The 19,013-nt window shown below is 56.0% G+C and overlaps 2 protein-coding genes across 4 annotated transcripts; one reads left to right on the top strand and one right to left on the bottom strand.

The window, feature by feature from the left end:
* Window positions 1-953: 953 nt before the first annotated feature.
* PCGF2 (polycomb group ring finger 2) lies at window positions 954-13,132 on the top strand. 3 transcript variants are annotated; one of them, XM_052657161.1, is made up of 10 exons: window positions 954-1,096; window positions 7,143-7,278; window positions 7,837-7,933; window positions 8,224-8,279; window positions 8,362-8,412; window positions 8,620-8,728; window positions 8,901-8,955; window positions 9,046-9,141; window positions 10,934-11,014; window positions 11,447-13,132. In XM_052657161.1, exons 2-10 carry the CDS (start codon window positions 7,167-7,169, stop codon window positions 11,822-11,824), a joined length of 1,035 nt encoding a protein of 344 aa, XP_052513121.1. In that variant the 5' UTR covers window positions 954-1,096; window positions 7,143-7,166; the 3' UTR covers window positions 11,825-13,132. The 3 variants fall into 3 exon arrangements, with proteins under 3 accessions (XP_052513121.1, XP_052513122.1, XP_052513120.1); XM_052657162.1 differs by lacking the exon at window positions 954-1,096 and adding an exon at window positions 2,753-2,879; XM_052657160.1 differs by lacking the exon at window positions 954-1,096 and adding an exon at window positions 6,707-6,731.
* Window positions 13,133-13,607: 475 nt separating this feature from the next.
* Window positions 13,608-16,632, bottom strand: CISD3 (CDGSH iron sulfur domain 3). Its single transcript, XM_052657163.1, has 4 exons — window positions 16,478-16,632; window positions 16,112-16,147; window positions 15,425-15,544; window positions 13,608-13,941 (listed from the first exon to the last, which is right to left on the bottom strand). Exons 1-4 carry the CDS (start codon window positions 16,523-16,525, stop codon window positions 13,762-13,764), a joined length of 384 nt encoding a protein of 127 aa, XP_052513123.1. The 5' UTR covers window positions 16,526-16,632; the 3' UTR covers window positions 13,608-13,761.
* Between the last annotated feature and the right edge of the window lie 2,381 nt (window positions 16,633-19,013).

Raw genomic sequence — 19,013 nt, 5'->3', positions numbered from 1 at the left:
GAGCGCGATCGGCGTGCGGGCGAAAAATGCGGGAATCAGTGCCCCGCAGAGAAAAAGCGCGGGCCCACTTCCGAGCCCCGGCGCCCCGTTTTCGAATGCATTCGGGTCTCTCGCCTTCGGCCAGATTATTGTGTCCCGGGCCCGGAGCCTGAGCTGCCGTCCTCAGCTTGCCTCCCGACCCAGGTTGCGTCCCGTTCTTCGCCCAAACACAGCTAGGCGCCAGACTCCACTACAGCAAACGAGCCCCGGCCGCGAGATGGGCCCCCAGGCCTCTGCCTCCGTCCTCCCGGCAGTTGGCGCCCCTGAAGAGGCCGGGTTGGGTCCCGGACGCAGCGTTTTAGAGCTGGTGATCGGGCGGCCGAGGGGGTCAGGGGCTGGGAAGGAGTCGCTCGTTCTCACTCATGCAGTTATTAATTTCAAGAGAGTGTCACTTAGAGTGAATGAAAATAACCCGGACGCGTGGCCAGAGGCATCGCGTCCCAGCCCGAGCACAGCGCCCTTTGGTCGAAGCCGAGACGTGGAGGACTGTAGAGAGGGTCACATTTCAGCCGAGTCCTCATCTCACCAGTTTCCAGGCGCCCCAGCTAGGGGCGAGGACCGCAGGGCCTGGGGGAAAGGGGTGCGCCCACATATTTTGGGGACAGAGGTTAGTTGAGGAGGATAACAGAGAAGAGAATTCATCCTCCAGGGTCAGGGGCTGTTGAAAAGAGTGAGGTCGTAGTCTAGTTTTGGGGGGCCCGGCACCGCGTTGGGGGCGCAGCGCGTTAGCCTCTCCCCCACCTCCTCTTCCCCGCTCCGCAAACACCCTGAAGGAATGAGGTCACGTGGGTGAGTAGTGGGCGGGACCTACTCTTGTCTGGAGGAAAAAAGCCATTTTGTCCCCCCCCTCCGAGTCCCGGCCCTCCCCTCCCCCCTCGGTCCCCTCCCCTCCCCTCTCTCCCTCCCACCCCAAACCGCTTTCACAAACTCCTTTCTTACCATAGGTTTCTCCCCTCCCGCCGCCCGAGCGAGCGACACGGCTGCGGCCCCCCTCCCCTCCCTTCCCTCCCTCCCTCCCATCCCCCCCTCCCCGAGACCCACCGGACCCCGAACCCAGGTAAGCGGACGCAGTCTCCCCTCTCCTCTCCTTCTCCGACCCTGTAACCATCTGGGGACTGGGACGCGGGCCGGCACATCCTTCTTTACAAACCCCTGCCCGGGGAGGCTCTGAGCCCGGCCTGGTCTCGCGTCTCCGCCCCACCCCCGCCGGCCCCTCTCCTAGCTCGCCCCGTCCGCCTTTCTTTCTCCCTTTTTTCTCTCCCCTTTTCCTTTTCCTCCCTTCCAAGATGGCCGAAGTGGGTTCCCCCTTTTAACGATCTGGCGTCTCCTCGACCACCACCTCTTTGTGCTGCAGCCCCCCTAGACCCTGCTCCCGAGGTAGCGAGGGGGAGGGTCCGAGGCAACCGCGGGGCTTTGGGGCTCCGCGCTGGGGCGGATCTCTGTCCCCCTAGCCCTCCCCACGAGCTAGAGCAGCCCCTGGCTCTCCCCCAGGACTCCTTTCGGTCTGGGGAGGGGTCGCTCTCGCTTTCATCCGTGGGCACTTAGGCGTCGTGGACGCGCGAGGACTCGAAGCCGGGAGGAAGGGGACGAGCTTTTCGATCGCTGCGGGGCCGGAGGAGGGCGCTCTTCCCTGCCGGGCCCCGTCCTCTCGAGCACCTCCCCCAGTCGCTCCGTTTTCCCCCCAATCCCGGGACTGGGCGCCCCGCCCCCTCCCCGAACCACCTCAGCGGAGCCTCTTTCTCCGGAACACCCCTCCTTGGGGCCCCGCCGAAAGTTTGGCTCTAGGGAAGGTAGGAGCGGCCACCCGGTAACTGGGGCCTCTGATCGTCTGACCCAGGCTCCTGGGGAAGCCGGGGTGGAGGGGGGTAGAAGGAAGATGGGGAAGATTTATCGCAATATTTCCTATCGCCCGCAGAGGCAGGAGGGGTTTGGCCGCCTGGCCCCACTTGCACTGGGTAGCCCGACTGCCCCTCGCTCCCTAGATCCTCTTGCTTCTAGTGCTAAGGGGGTGGGACCCCTCAACTAGCAGACAGCCCTGCCCCCCTGTCTCCACGGGGGGCCCAGCATGCCTCTCTCCCTCCCCCACTGCCCCCATCTGCCCAGAATTGCTCCGGATGGCTTGAGGTAGGGGAGGAGGCCTGGGGATGGCGAATTTTTCTGTAAATATTGTGGAGGCGTTGCCCCGCGCTTCCCCCTGGTCTTTGTCTCTCAGAGACCCCCCCGCATCTCCCGCCGCCCTGCCTTAGTCTCCAGGGCTCCCTGAGGCTGGGGTTGGGTGGGGAGGTGGTCTCCTGGTTGTCTTTCACTCCGTTCTTACCCCTCCTTCTCTGGGCCTCTTGCAGTTTGTTCCTGAAACTCTCATTTCTCTTCTTCCTCCCCCCTCTCTACTCTGTTCCAAGGTGTTAGTACTTGGAGAAGGAACATAAAGAAAGCTCTGTTACAGCTTTCTGGTGGGGAGGTTTTCCCAGGGGTTTCTTGGTTTGGAGTTGGGGGTTGAGGTCTTAGAGCTGTCTTTGGAATAATGCAGGAAACAGGCCCGAGGTAAGACTCAAGACTTGGGATCCAGAGAGAGCATAGCTGGGTGGGGTTCAAGTTGAAGTCTTTTGAGGGGGTGCTCTCTGCTGCTCCTGGTCTTCCCTGGAAGATCTTGGTTGATGGAGCTGTTGCCATGGGAATGGAAAGAGCCTGAACACGAAGAGGTGACATCTTTGTGCAGGTTGGATGCCCACCCCACTCCTCCAGCCTCTGGCCCCCAGAGTGGAGGTTACGAGCCGTACTGCCTTTGTTGCCGGAAGAGTTATGTTATAATTTACCCTGGGTAGACCAGGGATGCACAAAAGGTTAGTGTGTGTTTGCAGCTCTGGTTTCAGGCAGGGATGTCAGACTGTGTGCTTCTTGGGGTGGGTGGGAGTGGTTTGTACATCTGGCAAGCGTGGGCCTGGCTCTGGTCTGGCTCTGTGTGTGATGGGGTGTGTCTGTGTGTGTGTCTGGCCAAGCGTCTGGCCGTGTGTGTTGTGAGTGGGAGAGAAAAATGGAGGGGGTGTGTCTGGCTGTGTGTGCATATGTGTGTGTGTGTATCTGGCAGTGTGTAACTGTGTATATTTTGGATATTTGTCTTTGTTTGATCTTAGGACGCTGAGAGGTGGGAAGGGGAGGGAGGGTAGAGTGAGCCCAGCTTCAGGAGACTAGAGAGGACTCTTTCGATGTTTCTGGCAGGAGGAGCCCTCAGGGTCAGGGATCAGGGGACACTGAGAGTTTGAGGGACCCAGGCAGACCTCCACCCCCGGCTCTCTCTGCACACACACAAATCCGCAGGCTTCCACAGCTGAACCCACACAGCTGGGAGAGGGATGGACTTCTAGGATCCAGTACATTCTGGCTCCCTGAGCTTTCATAGAGCCTGCTTCCCTACCTGTATTAGGGAAGTTGGGTAAGGCCATTAGCCTCTGCCCGCTCTTCCTACTTCAAAGAGAGACTGTGTCCTCATGGTTATGTTTTGACCCTGACGGCTCACTGAATGGTCTTCTGATGGAACCTGGAGTCCTTCTGCTTGCGTGGATGGAGTCAGACCAGGCTTATTGATTCCTTAAATGAGTGGGAAGCCTAGCATGGGTGCCAGTCTGTAAAGAGCACTGGAATAGGAGTCAGGCTCTGTCTAGTCCTAGGACCGCCACTGGGTGGCTGCTTGACCTAAGACAAGTCACCTGTTTCTGAGCTTCTTCATCTGTAAAGTGAAAGGACTGGACAAGATGCTTTCTAAGATCCCTTCCACTTCTGTAATTTTAGATGTCTGGATGTGACCCCGAGTGACTCTTCCCAAGACTTGGCGATTTTCTAGGAAGGGAGTTGGGTGAACTTCATGTTGGGGGAAAGCAGAGCAAAGAATCCTATAGCTGAGAATCTGAGGGAGCAGAAGGTCATCTCTGGGTTATCAAAGATTGGCTATTTCTCAGGGAAAAAAAAAAAAACCCACAAACTGACAAAGAAGTCTGAATTAGAGGGGAGCTTCCAGAATAAGCCTGGTTAGAATGGAGATATGGGGGGTTGGTTCAGTGAGTAGGAGGCTTTGAGAAAGGGTAAAGACTCATGCCAGACTTGGATGACACAGAGGAGTTGGGGTTGAGTCCTGGGTGATCAAGCTCCTTTCCTGCCACTGTGGCTGAAACCTGGGGGCCAGGAGCAAGGACTGTTCCATCATCATGGGGCCAGATGGGATTGAAGGGCTTGGCCCCCAGTTGAGGGTGGGAGACAGTGCTCAGGTTCGCTGTGGCATGTGGTTGGAACTGGCCCCCAAAGCTCCGCAGAGCTTCCAAATGGCACGGTCTCCCTTTTCTGCTTCTTTGGACTTGTCTCTTCCTTTCTCTCTTAGGCTCTGCCCTAAGGTGTTTGGAGCTGGAGGTCCAGCCAGTTGTAGCTGGGGAGGAGCTAGGTGTCAGGTGTGGGGCCCCGAGGCCTCATGGGGCGGGGTTGGGGGGGCATGAGGAGAGAGACAAGGAGGATGAGGGAACTGAGCTCCTGTTTACAGTTGTTCTTGGCACCTGCCGGCAGGGCCTTGCAGGTAACCATGGCAATCAGGTGAGGAGCCAATCAGTGCTTCTCCCCACCCCCAGCCCCAGAGGTAACAGTCTGAGGCCCCTGGAGATGGGAGAGGGGAGCAGGGAGTGTGGCAAGGGGGCTCATTTCTTGAAGTGAGAGGGAGGAACATTTCACTCAGTAAGCACCACAGCTCTTGCCTTCACCCGTGCATCCAGAACAGAGCTCGAGGGGTAGTCTCAGTCTGAATTCTCACAAGTGCTTGCAGAAATAAAAGGGTGAGCGTCACCGAGCTCCTGCATGTTGAGGCCACAGTTGGCCTGGCAGGACCTGGATGAATGGGAGGATGGGAACTCTTTTTGTTTTGGCTGTGCCTTGCAGCATGCGAGTAGTTCCCCCATCAGAGATGGAGCTCACGCCCCCTGCAGCAGAAGTGTGGTCTTAACCACTGGCCCACCAGGGAAGTCCCTGGAAGGGAGTTCTTAAGAGCCAAGTGTCTGTTTTGGAAACACAGTGAATATGTGAATGAGGTGGCTAAGGCAGTGTGAAGCGCCCACATGTGTGTGTGTGAGAGAGGGAGAGAGAAGAGGGCATGAGATTTTCCAGTTGCAATCTAGACCCTTGGGCTTCCCTGGTGGCTCAGATGGTAAAGAATCCGCCTGCAATGCGGAAGACCTGGGTTTAATTCCTGGATTGGGAAGATCCCCTGGAGGAGGGCATGGCAATCCACTCTAGTATTCTTGCTTGGAGAATCCGCATGGCCAGAGGAGCCTGGTGGGCTACAGTCCATGGGGTCGCAAAGAGTCGGACACGACTGAGCGACTAAGTACACACAGTCTGATCTGGACCCTCAGCATTAGCAAATCCCTGAAGTTTTCTTCCTGGCTGTGTACATACACACACACACACACACATACATGACAGGTAGTCACACGAAGTACCTTTGGAGGCCCAGCAGCATGTACACACCGCATGGATATTATACACACTCAGCGAGTTAGCCACTTGGAGTCTGTCCTTCTCTGGATGGTTGTAATAATATTTGGGCATCTTGCCAGGGGTTGCTATGGGAACAACCAAACTGTATAGTAGCCAGCAAGCTTTCTACATAATTATGAAGAGGGGACCCATGCAGGGAGGGCTGGCTGAGGGGGCGGAGATCCCTTTCCTTCCTCAGGCAGGTCTGGGTTGCTGCATGCATGCTGGCTCTGGGCTTGCGTGTTCCCCTCTGTCTGCCCTGCAGCTTGGTGTCTCTCCCACATGTGGTCTTTGTGTCTCTCCCTCTCTCTTGGTCTCTGGACAGCCTCTGTTGGCTGTTTGGGTCCTGGCCAAACTCATCCTGGGGTCTCTATAGTAACTGCTGATTCCCAGCCGTGAATTTCGGGTCCTAGAAAACCCAATGTGTTGGCTTTAGAAATCTTTCTGGAAAGGAGAGAAGGATGTATGTTGTAAAAGAGCTCTGGGGGCTTGGCTGCCCTCCCAGGCCCCGCCCCATGGGCTTTTCCTCTGGGAAAGAGGAGGGAGGTACCGTGGCTGCTGGCTACAGGTTGGGTTTCTGAACTAAGAAGTAAGCACATCAGCTAGTCCAGACCTGGGCTTTGCCTGTTCTCCCTGGACCCAGCCAGGGCCTGGCTGGGCGCTTGGTGGGCTGTGGACAGAACTTTCTGCCCAGCTTCGGCAGGCCTCCCTGACAGCCTATAGCCTGTCACTGGGCAGCTTGTGGCCAGGTCGTGGATGGGAGAAGATGGGTGGGTGGCGGTGCCCACAGGTGGAGATTCCCGAGTGTGCCTGGGAGGGGCGCCATGCAGCAGGCCTCCATCGGGGCATGTGGTGGCCTCCCTATGGAAGCGGCGGCAGTAGCAGTCGTTTTACCCAGACCCTTTGCAGTTACCTGCAGAGTCTGGGACTGGGCCAGGGGTCAGGCTGGAGCTGTGTGTTCCCAGCTTTGGGGGCCTAAGGACCATCCTCAGTATTTTCTGCTTGAGCTCCAGGCCTAGAACCTGTGTGGTCAGCATGTGGTGTGTTCCCAAGGAGCTGCTCCGGGGCCAGGCCGGAGCCCAGGGACAGTTGGTGGGATGCCCTCTTCAGACTTAGGGTGTTCATTTCCCCAGTGTTTCCACGGAAGGAGGCTTCCTGGAGCAGTGATGGGAGGAAGGAAGGTAAGATGGAGTAGAAAGACTCAATCAGAAGGCTGAGTTTCCTCATAGCTCCCAGGGAGTTCACTTGTATGTATATAAATTGAGATCAGGGAGATTTTTTAAAACTGTTCTCTTCCATTTTCCCGCCTCCCCACATCCTCTGGAGAGTTGAGTGGTACTTCCTGTGGTCTAACTTCAGTCTTTCTGCTGCTCCTGAGATAGAACCTGAGCTTGTTGCTCAAGGTCACAGGAATCTCCAGAGCCCTCAGTGAACACTCAGAGAGGGTCAGAAAGAACCACCTTAGTCTGGCTTTGGAGGGAGGAGGGGGGGCCATGGGCCCAGGGAGAGATGTTGCCTGTGGGGCAGGTAGAGTACAGTGTGGGAGGACCTCTTGCATCCCGGGGTTCCTGATTCCATGTTTTATTTCCCAGGGTGACACCCCCCACCCCAGCATCATGCATCGGACCACACGGATCAAAATTACCGAGCTGAACCCTCACCTCATGTGCGCTCTCTGTGGGGGGTACTTCATAGATGCCACTACCATCGTGGAGTGCTTGCATTCCTGTGAGTTGGGGTCGAGGGCTGCTCCTGGGGTAGGTGGCCTCTGCCTTGAGGAGCAAAGGTGTCCATGTGTCTGGTGAGGGTCCCAGGTCAAAGGGAGACTGCCTGGGAGGAGACTGCAGGGTTCAGCCCAGGAGTTCATTTGGGGGACTTTTACCTGAATCTCCGTTCCCTCCTTGAGTCTCTGTGGATAACATTGCACCCCGTGAATACAAGGTGCCCTGGTGTGCACCACAGGCTTGTAACTAGGAGTCAGGGAACTGGCAGGTATCTAGTCGGTTGGCTGTTGATTTGTTCTGCAAGGGGGTTTGGAACTTGGGACTCACCTTCATGGTACTAGACACTGGCTTCACGCACACACACACATCTGTCCTGCCCCAAGGATGGATAAGGGGCAGTTGCCATCTGGAGAACAGGGCTGCGTTGGGTCTTTGAAAGGGCCTGAGTTGCGGGAACATGGTGGAGAGGAGGGGATACCTGAGCCTGGGCAGGGAGTGTGGGGGCTGATCCTGGGTTACAGAGGGGACTCTGACTCTTCCTCCTCTCTCCACAACCCCCAAGTCTGCAAAACCTGCATCGTGCGCTACCTGGAGACCAACAAGTACTGCCCCATGTGCGATGTGCAGGTCCATAAAACCCGGCCGCTGCTGAGCATCAGGTGGGCCCGGCACTTCCTCCTGCTCCCGCCCATCCTCTGGGGCAGCTGCCCTCTGTCTCCTCCCTCCTTGCTTCCTGAAGCCAGGGTGGCTGGTGGGGGAGGAGCCTCGGGCATGGACCGTCCCTTGGGGATGATGTATCCAGCTGAGAAATTCTAGAGAGGTAGAGACGGGGCCTACAAGGACCCTCATGCCTGGGCCCTGGCTCTCAGAAAGAGAGGTGGGAAGAGGGGCCCTAGGCTGGAGAGTCAGGGTGAGATGGTTGCCGACTGGCTCCTATGTGTTTTTTCAGATCTGACAAAACCCTTCAAGACATTGTCTACAAATTGGTCCCTGGGCTTTTTAAAGGTACCTGCACCCTTTGTCCCCCTGCCGCCAGCTCTCACTGCCCAGCCTGTTGCTTCCCCTGAGCCTGCTCCCTCTCTTCCAGATGAGATGAAACGGCGGCGGGATTTCTATGCAGCCTACCCCCTGACAGAAGGTGTGTTCACATGTGTGCACACGTGGCCCTCCCCGTGGCACCAGGGCCAGAGGCGTGGAAGGCCAGTGGGCACCACTGCACTGCCTCCCAGCCCGGGGTTGGGGGGAGGGCTGGGCTCACTGCACTGAGCTCTGAGATCCCTGGGTTGATGGTGGGGTTCCTGTCCCTGCTCCTAAGCTGAGCCTTCCCAGCTTGCTCCTTCTGCAGTCCCCAACGGCTCCAACGAGGACCGTGGTGAGGTTCTGGAGCAGGAGAAGGGAGCTCTGAGCGACGACGAGATCGTCAGCCTCTCCATCGAGTTCTATGAAGGTGTCAGGCAAGTCTGGCCCACCTGGCCCTTTCAGGGTCCTAGGCAGGTCTCTTCTCCCATGCCGTCCCCATTCCCTGGGAGGAAAGGGCACTTCCGGGAGGGCCTTCCAGATGTTTGTGTGCAGTTAGGTCCTGCTTGCTCCAGGTTTTCCCTTGTTTTATTCCTTCTCCTTCTGCAGAGACCGGGAAGAGAAGAAGGGCCCCTTGGAAAATGGGGATGGTGACAAGGAGAAGGTGAGTGCTCGGGCCTGCCCGGAGCGGAGTATGGGCTGGGAGAGAGTGCCTGGGGTGGACCCCAGCCCTTGGGTGCCTCTTCCCCAACAGACAGGTGTGCGCTTCCTGCGGTGCCCAGCAGCCATGACTGTCATGCATCTTGCCAAGTTTCTCCGCAACAAGATGGACGTGCCCAGCAAGTACAAGGTGAGTCCCTGGCCCCTTTTGTAACGTGGGTCTTGTTTGTGGGGGTGTCTGACAATCTGTGCATCCTAGTCATGGTTCATGGCTGGTTTGGTGTCACCAAGGGCTTGCGTGTTATGTAACAGCCTGTGTAGAACAGTAACTGAAAACACGATTCAGGTGGGGCAGTCTGCTTCTGCTGAAACCGGTGTGCAGAGGTGCATGGGACCAAGATAGTGTGCGTGTATGCGCATGTTTGCACGCTTAGAACTACAGCAGAGCTGTGTATGTAAAAACTTAGGGCCATATCTAGGGCCAGCTAGCTAGTCTGAAATTCCCAAGGAGCTTTAGGATATAGCTTTTCAAATCTGAACATATGTATGATCCCCTAGAGGTCTTGTTAAAATGTAATTCTGACTGAGTAGACATTGTATTTCTAGAAAGCTCCCAAGTGCTTCTGGTGCTGCTGGTCAATGGACTATTGAGGGTCTAGGACAGTAGATCCCAAACTTTGCCACATGTCAGAATCACATGAGGAGTAACTTCTCAAGATTAAAACTCGATTCACATCTTAGCAGTTAAAACAATCTCTGGAGTGGGATCCAGGCGCTGGTGTGATTCCACCTTGTGTGTTCTCCCTGGGGCCCTTTCTGTGCCTGTTGGCTCCTCTGGAGAACATGCCAGAAATAGAAAGGGACCCAGAGCACTGTGTGGATGGCCAGGGGTGGCTTGATGATGTGGGCATCTCTGGATCCCTTCCCACCTGCTGGTCAGGAGTTCAGTTCAGTTCAGTCTAGTCGCTCAGTCGTGTCTGACTCTGTGACCCCATGAACTACAGCCCGCCAGGCCTCCCTGTCCATCACCAACTCCCACAGTTCACCTAAACTCATGTCCATCGAGTCGGTAATGCCATCCAGCCATCTCCTCCTCTGTTGTCCCCTTCTCCTCCTGCCCCCAATCCCTCCCAGCATCAGAGTCTTTTCCAACGAGTCAACTCTTCCCATGAGGTGGCCAAAGTATTGGAGTTTCAGCTTTAGCATCAGTCCTTCCAGAGAACACCCAGGACTGATCTCCTTTAGAATGGACTGGTTGGATCTCCTTGCAGTCCAAGGGACTCTCAAGAATCTTCTCCAACACCACAGTTCAAAAGCATCAATTCTTTGGCGCTCAGCTTTCTTCACAGTCCAACTCTCGCATCCATACATGACCACTGGAAAAACCATAGCCTTGACTAGACGGACCTTTGTTAGCAAAGTAATGTCTCTGCTTTTGAATATGCTATCTAGGTTGGTCATAACTTTCCTTCCAAGGAGTAAGCGTCTTTTAATTTCATGGCTGCAATCACCATCTGCAGTGATTCTGGAGCCCCCCAAAATAAAGTCTGACATTGTTTCCACTGTTTCCCCATCTATTTCCCATGAAGTGATGGGACTAGATGCCATGATCTTGGTTTCCTGAATGTTGAGCTTTAAGCCAACTTTTTCACTCTCCTCTTTCACTTTCATCAAGAGGCTTTTTAGCTCCTCTTCACTTTCTGTCATATGGGTGGTGTCATCTGCATATCTGAGGTTATTGATATTTCTCCCGGCAATCTTGATTCCAGCTTGTGCTTCTTCTAGCCCAGCGTTTCTCATGATGTACTCTGCATAGAAGTTAAATAAGCAGGGTGACAATATACAGGTCAGGAGTTATGTTGAGACAACTCTGAGAGGAAGTCAGATGCACCGGGTGACCTCAGAGGGATGAGGGATCACCTGCCCAGAGCCTCTTTGCCGAACGGCTGGCGCCTTGAGCCATCTGCCCTTGTCTCCTCCAGGTTGAGGTTCTCTATGAGGACGAGCCGCTGAAGGAATACTATACCCTCATGGACATCGCCTACATCTACCCCTGGCGGCGGGTGAGTGGGTGGGGTGGTATGAGACGGGGCAGGGCTGGAGGGACTCTGAGCCATTACATGGGCCACCCTGCTCTAATCAGAGACAGTTCATCCCTTGTCTCATGGGCTGGGCATGTCCAGGGTGGCCTTCCAGACCATCTCTCACTGATGACCTTCCATACTCAGGAGGAAAAAAGGATCCTTGGGCAGACCACGTGCAAATTTGGGTGGCCGCAGAGGAGTAAACTTTGCCTTCTGCTCTCTGGCCTCCCTCTTGCCTTTTTTCTCTGTCTCTGGTCTTACCCATGCTCTCTTCCTCTCCCGCCTTGCTTGGTCAGTCCCACCTGTGTGTCTCGTCCTCCCTTTCTCCCTGTTGGGTGCTATGGGAGAAGGTGGGTGGCTGCCCCATTAGCCTCTTTCTCCTGACACCGTCCCCTCCCCTTCTCCCTGCAGAATGGCCCTCTCCCCCTCAAGTATCGCGTCCAGCCAGCCTGCAAGCGACTCACCTTGCCCACAGCACCCACCCCCTCCGAGGGCACCAATACCAGCGGGGCATCCGAGTGTGAGTCAGTCAGTGACAAGGCTCCCAGCCCTGCCACCCTGCCGGCCACCTCCTCTTCCCTACCCAGCCCAGCCACCCCCTCCCATGGCTCTCCCAGCTCTCATGGCCCCTCGGCCCCCCACCCCACCTCCCCTACTCCCCCTGTGACAGCCGGTGGGGCCACGGCCGCTGCCAACGGGGGCTCCTCAAACTGCCTGCAGACACCATCCTCCACCAGCAGGGGGCGCAAGATGACTGTCAACGGAGCTCCTGTGCCCCCCTTAACTTGAGGAAAGGGACCCTCTCCCTCCTTTTCCAGCCATGCCTCTCCACCCCTCCACTTTTTCTGGGCCCCGTTTTTCCACCTCTTCTATTTTCCCCAGCTCCTCCCACCTTAGGGGTGGGGGATGGGTTTTATAAATAAATCTATATATATATGTACATAGGAAAAACCAAATTATACATACTTATTTTTTATGGACCAACCAGATTAATTTAAATGCCACAGGAAACAAACTTTATGTGTGTGTGTATGTGTGGGGGGTGGGGTGTTCATTTTTAGGGGGTCTTGTGGAATTCTCTCTGCTCTTTTTGGGAGTGCCTAGAGGTGGAATTGGAGGGGTCACTTGAGGCCCAGTAGCACTCTGCCCATCCTCCTCCTGTTTCCCAAGACATATGGGGTGCTGAGGGGCCCCCACCAACCCCCAAAACTTTAGGCACAACTCTAATTGGCTGTGTATGGGGTCCACTCAGTTTCTTTCCCCCTCTTGGCTGCTGTCCTACCCTTACCCTGATCAGTGCCCTCCCCTCACCATTGCTGAATGTTCAGAGAATTGCAAAGACAGTGCCTTTTACAAATGCAGCCTATCGCCTGGTTTTGAGGAGCAAGTGGGCAGTGGAGAGGGCATATCCCTTACCTCCTCCTCGTGCAGTGGGAACTTTGTATAAAGAATAGATAGTTTTGCCTCCCCCCTCCCCTTGCCCCCAACGCCCCCATGTGTGTGGCCTTTGCATCATTTATCTTGTGAAAAAGAAGATTCAGGCCACAGGAGGCCTCAGCCCTTGAACTTCCCCTGTGGTGTTAACATCGTGAACTGCTTCATTCCTTCTCCCCCACCGCCACCCAGAAGCCCGCACTAGCAAGGCTGCTGGGGCAGTCTCTTTGGGGGCTGGAGTGGAGAGGTGGAGGCAGGGTGACCTCAGATAAGCACAGACCCCAGATTTGGCCAAAGGCAAGCAGTTCTCCAGTCCCCTCCCCACCCGCAGCTGAGGCCAAGTCAGGAAAGAGCAACAGAGATATCTGAAAGCACAAGAAGACAGAGCCTGTAAGGTCTGACCTCAGCTCCATCCTGAGGAGTCCAGTGGTCCACCCCCGAGGGATAGATCCCAGGAGACCCCTGCCCACCTGTTTTTCCTCCCATGTACAAAGATCGGACTGGGGAGGGGAGGAGGCAGCACTCTATCACAACTACATGTTTGGGGCCGGGCATCCCCCAGTGGGTTTGTCTGTGTTCGCACCTTGTCCTGTGTCCGAGGTGCTGTGGCTGTGCCCTTCTGCCCTGGGATGTTTGTATCTCTGGCTTTAATAAATGCTGCATACTCTCCGGAGCCTGTAGTTCTTTGGGACAGAAGGGACAGGAAGGGTGGTCGGGGTCCTCTGGCCTCCTCTAGTCTCTGGGCTCATCCTGCTTTGCTGCTGCTGCTGCTGCTGCTAAGTCACTTCAGTCGTGTCCGACTCTGTGCAACCCCATAGATGGCAGCCCACCAGGCTCCTCCATCCCTGGGATTCTCGAGGCAAGAATATGAGTGGGTTGCCATTTCCTTCTCCAATGCATGAAAGTGAAAGTGAAGTCGCTCAGTCGTGCCCAACTCTTCACGGCCCCACCAGGCTCCTCCGTCCATGGGATTTTCCAGGCAAGAGTACTGGAGTGGGTCATCCTGCTTTGGGAGACCCCGTATGGAATGAACCTGAATTGTTCCCTCCCTGTAGCCAGTCTGGTGTCCCCAGCCCAGGTTAAGATCCTGAAGGGGGATAGGTCTTGTCCCTCACACCTGTGACCACAAGAACACCACTCTGGGCTAGCACGTCTCTTTAATATCATCTTCACCAGCAGGCATCAAAGCCAGGGCCTGTTCCCAGCTGCGCCAGATTGGAGACATTGGGTTATCGGAGCAAGCCCTTCACAAACCGGCTATAGGTGCTGGGATCCCTGGGGTGAGCCACCCCTCAGAGTGGGGAGCCCAGTTCTGCCCTCTGCACCTGTTCACTCTTGTGGGTACCATCGCAGTATGGGGGCTTCTGGGTTGCCTTGCAGGTACAGAGCGCCACCGTGCGGGTCTCCTGGGCCTTGAACTTCAGTGGGGATAGGCCAGTGCGTTTGAAGAAGTGGGAGCCATCACAGAAGGGCTAGTGAGGAAAAGAAAGAAGTCAGAGAGACCCAACCCTACCTGCTGGGGCAGGGCAGGGCTGGGAGGGACACAGGTAGCTGAGTGACACTGACTGACTTTTGTCATCTGTAATGTGACAGTGATCAGAGTAATCTCAAGAAAATAAAATGCATAAAGGTTTATCATGCACTCTGCCAGTAGAAAGTGTTCAGTAATTGTGTCCTCACAGGAATAGTTTCTGGGGGACCCAAGAAGAGAATTTTCAAAGCGAAATGGTATCATTTAGAAATGATACCTTAGGTATCAGCAACTTTTATACTGATAATGGTTTTTTGGTTTTTTTTTAATGGCTCTGAGTCTCCATTGGTTCATGACACTCATTTCCTTTCCCATGTTCTTAAGGTACAAACTTCTCTGAGTGGCCTTTAAGACTGGAGTATCAATTTTGTTTGGCTCCAACAAACAACTGGGCATGTTCAGGGGGAGTGGATGTTGCGGGGAGCGGGGTGGAAGGAAGGGGAGAAGGTGAGGTCCGACAGCAAACTGGCTGCCTGCTGTGAGCATCTATGCCCTTTCACCCCACAAGGTGTTCCTACACAGCCTGGGTAATGGAAACAGGCCCAGACAGGTGGTTTGCTACTGAGTGGCAGAGCTGGAGCCAAGGCCTCTTGCCCTTGAGTGAGGGTGGGGTAGGAGGGTGGATGGGAGAAGTGTGCAGATAAAAGTCAGCAAACTGGTCCCAGAGGGCAAGAGGCAGAGAGACACAAAGGGCCTGCCAGTGCCAGGGCTCACTGGCAGGCAGCAGAGCACCATGCCCATGAGGACCTGCTCAAAGTTCACAGCAAATCGGTGGCAAAGCGGGACTTCGGGCCCTGGGCTGCTGACACCACATCATGCGGTCTGGAGGAACACAGTTCTGAGCCAGCTCAGGAAGGAAAGGGGCCCAGAGGCTAAGAATGTGGGGCAGTTTCCTAAGGGATGGAAGGCTCCTGGGACAGGAGGGGAGCAAGCAGCCAGGACGTCAAGACAACAGGAGACCAGGGAAGTCACAGAAACTGAAAAAGGGAGCATTTTCAGGAGCAGACGCCAGGAAGGGGCACACTTGGGACCGAGCGGCTGCTCAGAGTCTTCCTGATGTTGGGGTCTGAGGCCTGGGAATCCAGATGCTTCCCAGGAAGAAGGAAAGAGGGGAGAGAGAGAGGCAGGCAAGCCTTTCTGGGCAGAGCCCGGAGCCTCTGAAGAGTACAGAAGAGGACAGAACTCCGGCCCCACCCGCCTGGCCCTAGGACTCAGTTTCTATCTCTTTGTCTCCATCTTGAAGGGTGGATGCAGAGAACTGGGACCTCAGGGCTGGCTGGAGAATATCCCCACCCCTTCCCTTGTGATCCCTCGGGTATATGTGGGAAAAAGGAATGTCTTGAAGGGGAGTTCCTGGGCCATACATGGTGTCCCCAAACCACAGGTGTGACATGTCAACGGGGAGGGGGATACAGGTCTCTCACCTGCTTTGTGCTGCGGCCACACACACACCACCTGTAGGTTTTCCCAGCCACCAGCTTCACCTTGATGGGTGTTTTTAGGGCCACCACGGACTTGGCTGGGGTTTTGGGGAACCATCGGGCCTGTGGCAGGGAAGATGAAAGGTCAGCTTATGCCCTGGAAGCACTTTCTTGCCTGTGGCCATGTCCAGCTTTCCCAGGGCCCTGGCTGGTGACAGGCTTTTTCTGCATGAGGCTGATCTGACTCCACCCTGCAAGGACCACCCACCCCCCCAAAACCGTGAGGCCCCCCAAGCTCAGGATAGAGAAGAGATTTCAAGGCCACAGAACCACATATGTTTCAGGGTCCAGGCTTTCCCTTCAAGCCCTGGCTCTCACCCTGGTGCCAGGGGTGGAGGGCCAGGATCCTGCCAGCCTTGGGGAGCCAATGGCACCTGGGACTCGGTTTATCAGGTACCGGGGTCCCTCATGCAGAAGCCTGCTCCTCGTCCTCTGCCCTCGGGTCACCCCATCTCCCCTGAGCCAGGGCGAGGTGGCCACAGACAAGAGAGTCTCAGGCTGGAGTTTACAAAGCAGGGCTGACCCATTCTGGTTTCCTCCTCTGGGCTCTACCTCGGTGGTCTCTCTGGGCCTGGGGGACTCGGGTGGAGGGAAGAGGAAACAGGGCGGAGTTGGGGGCGTACGGCTTACCAGCCAGGAGGTGATGTCCCGTCTCTGGTTCAGCGTCTGCAAGGCAAGCAGGTATCCGCGGGGCGGTGATTTGGAAACAAAAATAACGTCAATGGAAAGCGGAAGACTTCCAAAGGGAGGGAAGAAACCGCAGGGCTTAGGCGCGCGTTAGAAATACGAAGGTAATAGGGGCTTCCGAGAGAGGAACGGGAGTTGCTGGGGGAGGTGCTGGCACCCAACGGGCGCTCAGGGACGGCTGCAAAGCACCAGGCGACGCAGGGGTTCGGGGGAAGCTCAGCCTAGGGACAGGGTCCGAGAGGCGGGGCGATGAGCGGAGGATGGTGGAGCGGAGGGCAGGGGAGGGGGCCCGGCCGCGCGGGTGCTCACCCAGGCCGCCGGCCGCACTAGCGTCCCCACGCCGCGCACGGGGCCCATGGCAGCCCCGCTGCCACCACCGCGCCGGGCCGGCTCCGCCTCGCGCCCCGGTCACCTTCCCGCTTCCCCGCCTCCCTCCGGCCCAGCCCCGCCTCGGCCCGGAAGACGCCGCGGGGTTAGCGCGGTGCGGGCCGCGGGCCTGCGCGGGCCGTCCAGCCCCAGCTGCCGGAAGTCGGGCCAAGGAGCGGGCCCAGCAACCCCCTCGGAGCCCCCAGGGTGTGGCGGGCTCTCCGGCGCCCCCTTTGGTACCCGCGTGTCTGCGAAGGACCTGCGCGGAGCATCGCCGCTCGTTTCCTTGCCTGCGCCTCCCGGCGACCCCCTCCCGCCTTGTGGGCAGGGACTTGCCGGGGGACCGAGACCGTTTTCTCTTGCCGAGCCTTAAGACAGTGCTTCTAGAAGGGCGGTGTGGATATATCTCATCACTTATGGAGTTTTGTTTTTTTTAAAAATCAGATTCCGCCTGGCCCAGACCTACACATTACGTTCTTATAAGTGGAGCAAAGGTATCTGATTTTCAATACGCAACCTGGGTATTTTGTGCATTTTGGTCTGTGAAGTGCTATTCCAAGTACTTAAAGAAATGTTAGTAGACCATCTGCCCACCCCCACCTCCATCCCCTCCCAAGGCTCCCACAGTTGGCCCTCCACCTCCTTCCCTTCAGTAAAGCCAGACAAACCAAGGTCTTTTTTTTTTTTTTTTGTAAAACATTCTTTTATTAAAAGAACAAGTGCTGTTTACGAACTGCCCTTCGTACAAATAACATCCGTTATACAAAGATACAAGATCCGGGTTATGCACAATTCCAGGCTTGGAGGTGGCAGGGAGGGGCACTGCCTTTTGGGTTGAGGATATAAAGGAGGCTTTACAAAGAATGTAAAAGGAGCTCCTGGGTTTGCAAACTGTGGCTTCCCCTCCCTGCTCCCCTAGGAAGGGTCTGCTACATTGAGAAAGGCTGGGGTGCAAAGAGAGGGACAGGCTGGGAGCCAGGGTTTGGGTCTTCAGTCCCGCCACCGAAGTCCCAAGTTGGGCTGAAGGACGTGAACAAAGGGCGATGAAGGCACCCCTCAGTCACCAGCTTTTCAGTAGATCAAGTCAAAGGGACTGGGAGCCAGACACACTTTTAATCTGGACTAATGTGATTGGAGGAAGTCAGGGTACTGTGCCCCATTTTCCTACAGTTTCCCAATTGAAGTGACTGAAAGCCCTGCCAGGCACCTCTCCCCAGGAAACTGGGTTAAAGGAGAACTGGGAGCAAGCTGCCTACCCTTAACTCTGCTGACCACACACCAAGGAAGATGCTGGCAGGCAGAGCCCATGTCTGCATTTCCAGTTTGGGAAAAGGCAGCGTGGAGATCACCCTTTCTCAGAGCTGGCTCTCTCTCTTTCCCAGACTCTGGCTCCCCTCACTGTCAAGGCCCTTCCTAGGAGTTCTTCCCTAGAACTCAGGACAGGAATGGGCAGGTGTGCTCTCATCAGCCTCAAGGTAAGGGCACCTGGAGGCAGCAATAGACCTAGGAATCTGAAGGGAAAACACACACACATCGGAAAAACTAGACAAGAAAAGGCAACCTTTAAAGTGTCATTGTCTCTGGAGAGGATCCTTCAGCTCTGAGCTAAGACAGTCAGTGCTTCACAGATACCCCCCACCCTGGGCACAGCCCTGCACTCACACCGCACACCACACACACAGGGACAGACAGACAGCCACACAGAGGCAGTGCAGTGGGGCAGGAGAGCCAGGACCAGGAGGCCAGGGTCCTGAGGACTGGTCGCGGCTCTGCCCCTGAGCCCCTGCCCCTGCCTCCTAGGCTTGGAGCTATCACCTGTGGGGCAAGGAGCTGGCTCGCAGGATCCTAAAGACTGGTCCCTTCCAGCTCTGACATTCATGCACTCGTTGTGAAGCCAGACAGCGGCTCTGCAGGCACACCGCACTCACACCTCCACACTGAAGGGGATGACTTACTGAGCTCCACTCTGCACTTTCAAACTCCTCTTCCGCCCTGCAAACCACATCCTTCCCTTCCCCTAGACAGAGCCACCTATAAATCTGCATCCTTTCCTACTCCCCGTTCAAATTCATCCTAGAAAAAGGGACTGAGGCTGGGAGCAGATGGTGGGGGCTCAAGAGCCATGCCCTTTGCACTGGGACCCTGCTCTGTCCAGAAGCCCTCTAGACCTTTCTTATTATAAAGCCTGCCACCCACCCCGAAAGAGGAAACGCACCACCTCTCTCATGTTCCCCTGCCCCAAACTGAGGGACAGCACCAATCCATATGCAGCCTGGGGCCCTTCTTCAAATCTAACCTGCCTACCCACCACTGCACCCCAGCCTGGGGAAAATCAGAAAACAGACTCTTGGAGATGAGAACCCCAGACTTTAGGGTGCTGGAGGGAAGGGGAGGTCTTGTTCCAGGACCTCTCACTCTCTGCCACAGCAGCCTTGGGGTAAATCAACTTCCTTCACTGTCCAGAACAGAAGCTGACTTT

The sequence above is a fragment of the Budorcas taxicolor genome, chromosome 19 (assembly GCF_023091745.1).
Source record: "Budorcas taxicolor isolate Tak-1 chromosome 19, Takin1.1, whole genome shotgun sequence".
Taxonomy (NCBI): Eukaryota; Metazoa; Chordata; class Mammalia; order Artiodactyla; family Bovidae; genus Budorcas; species Budorcas taxicolor.
Note: the sequence above shows the minus strand (reverse complement) of the source record. Positions and strands in the feature narration are given on the sequence as shown.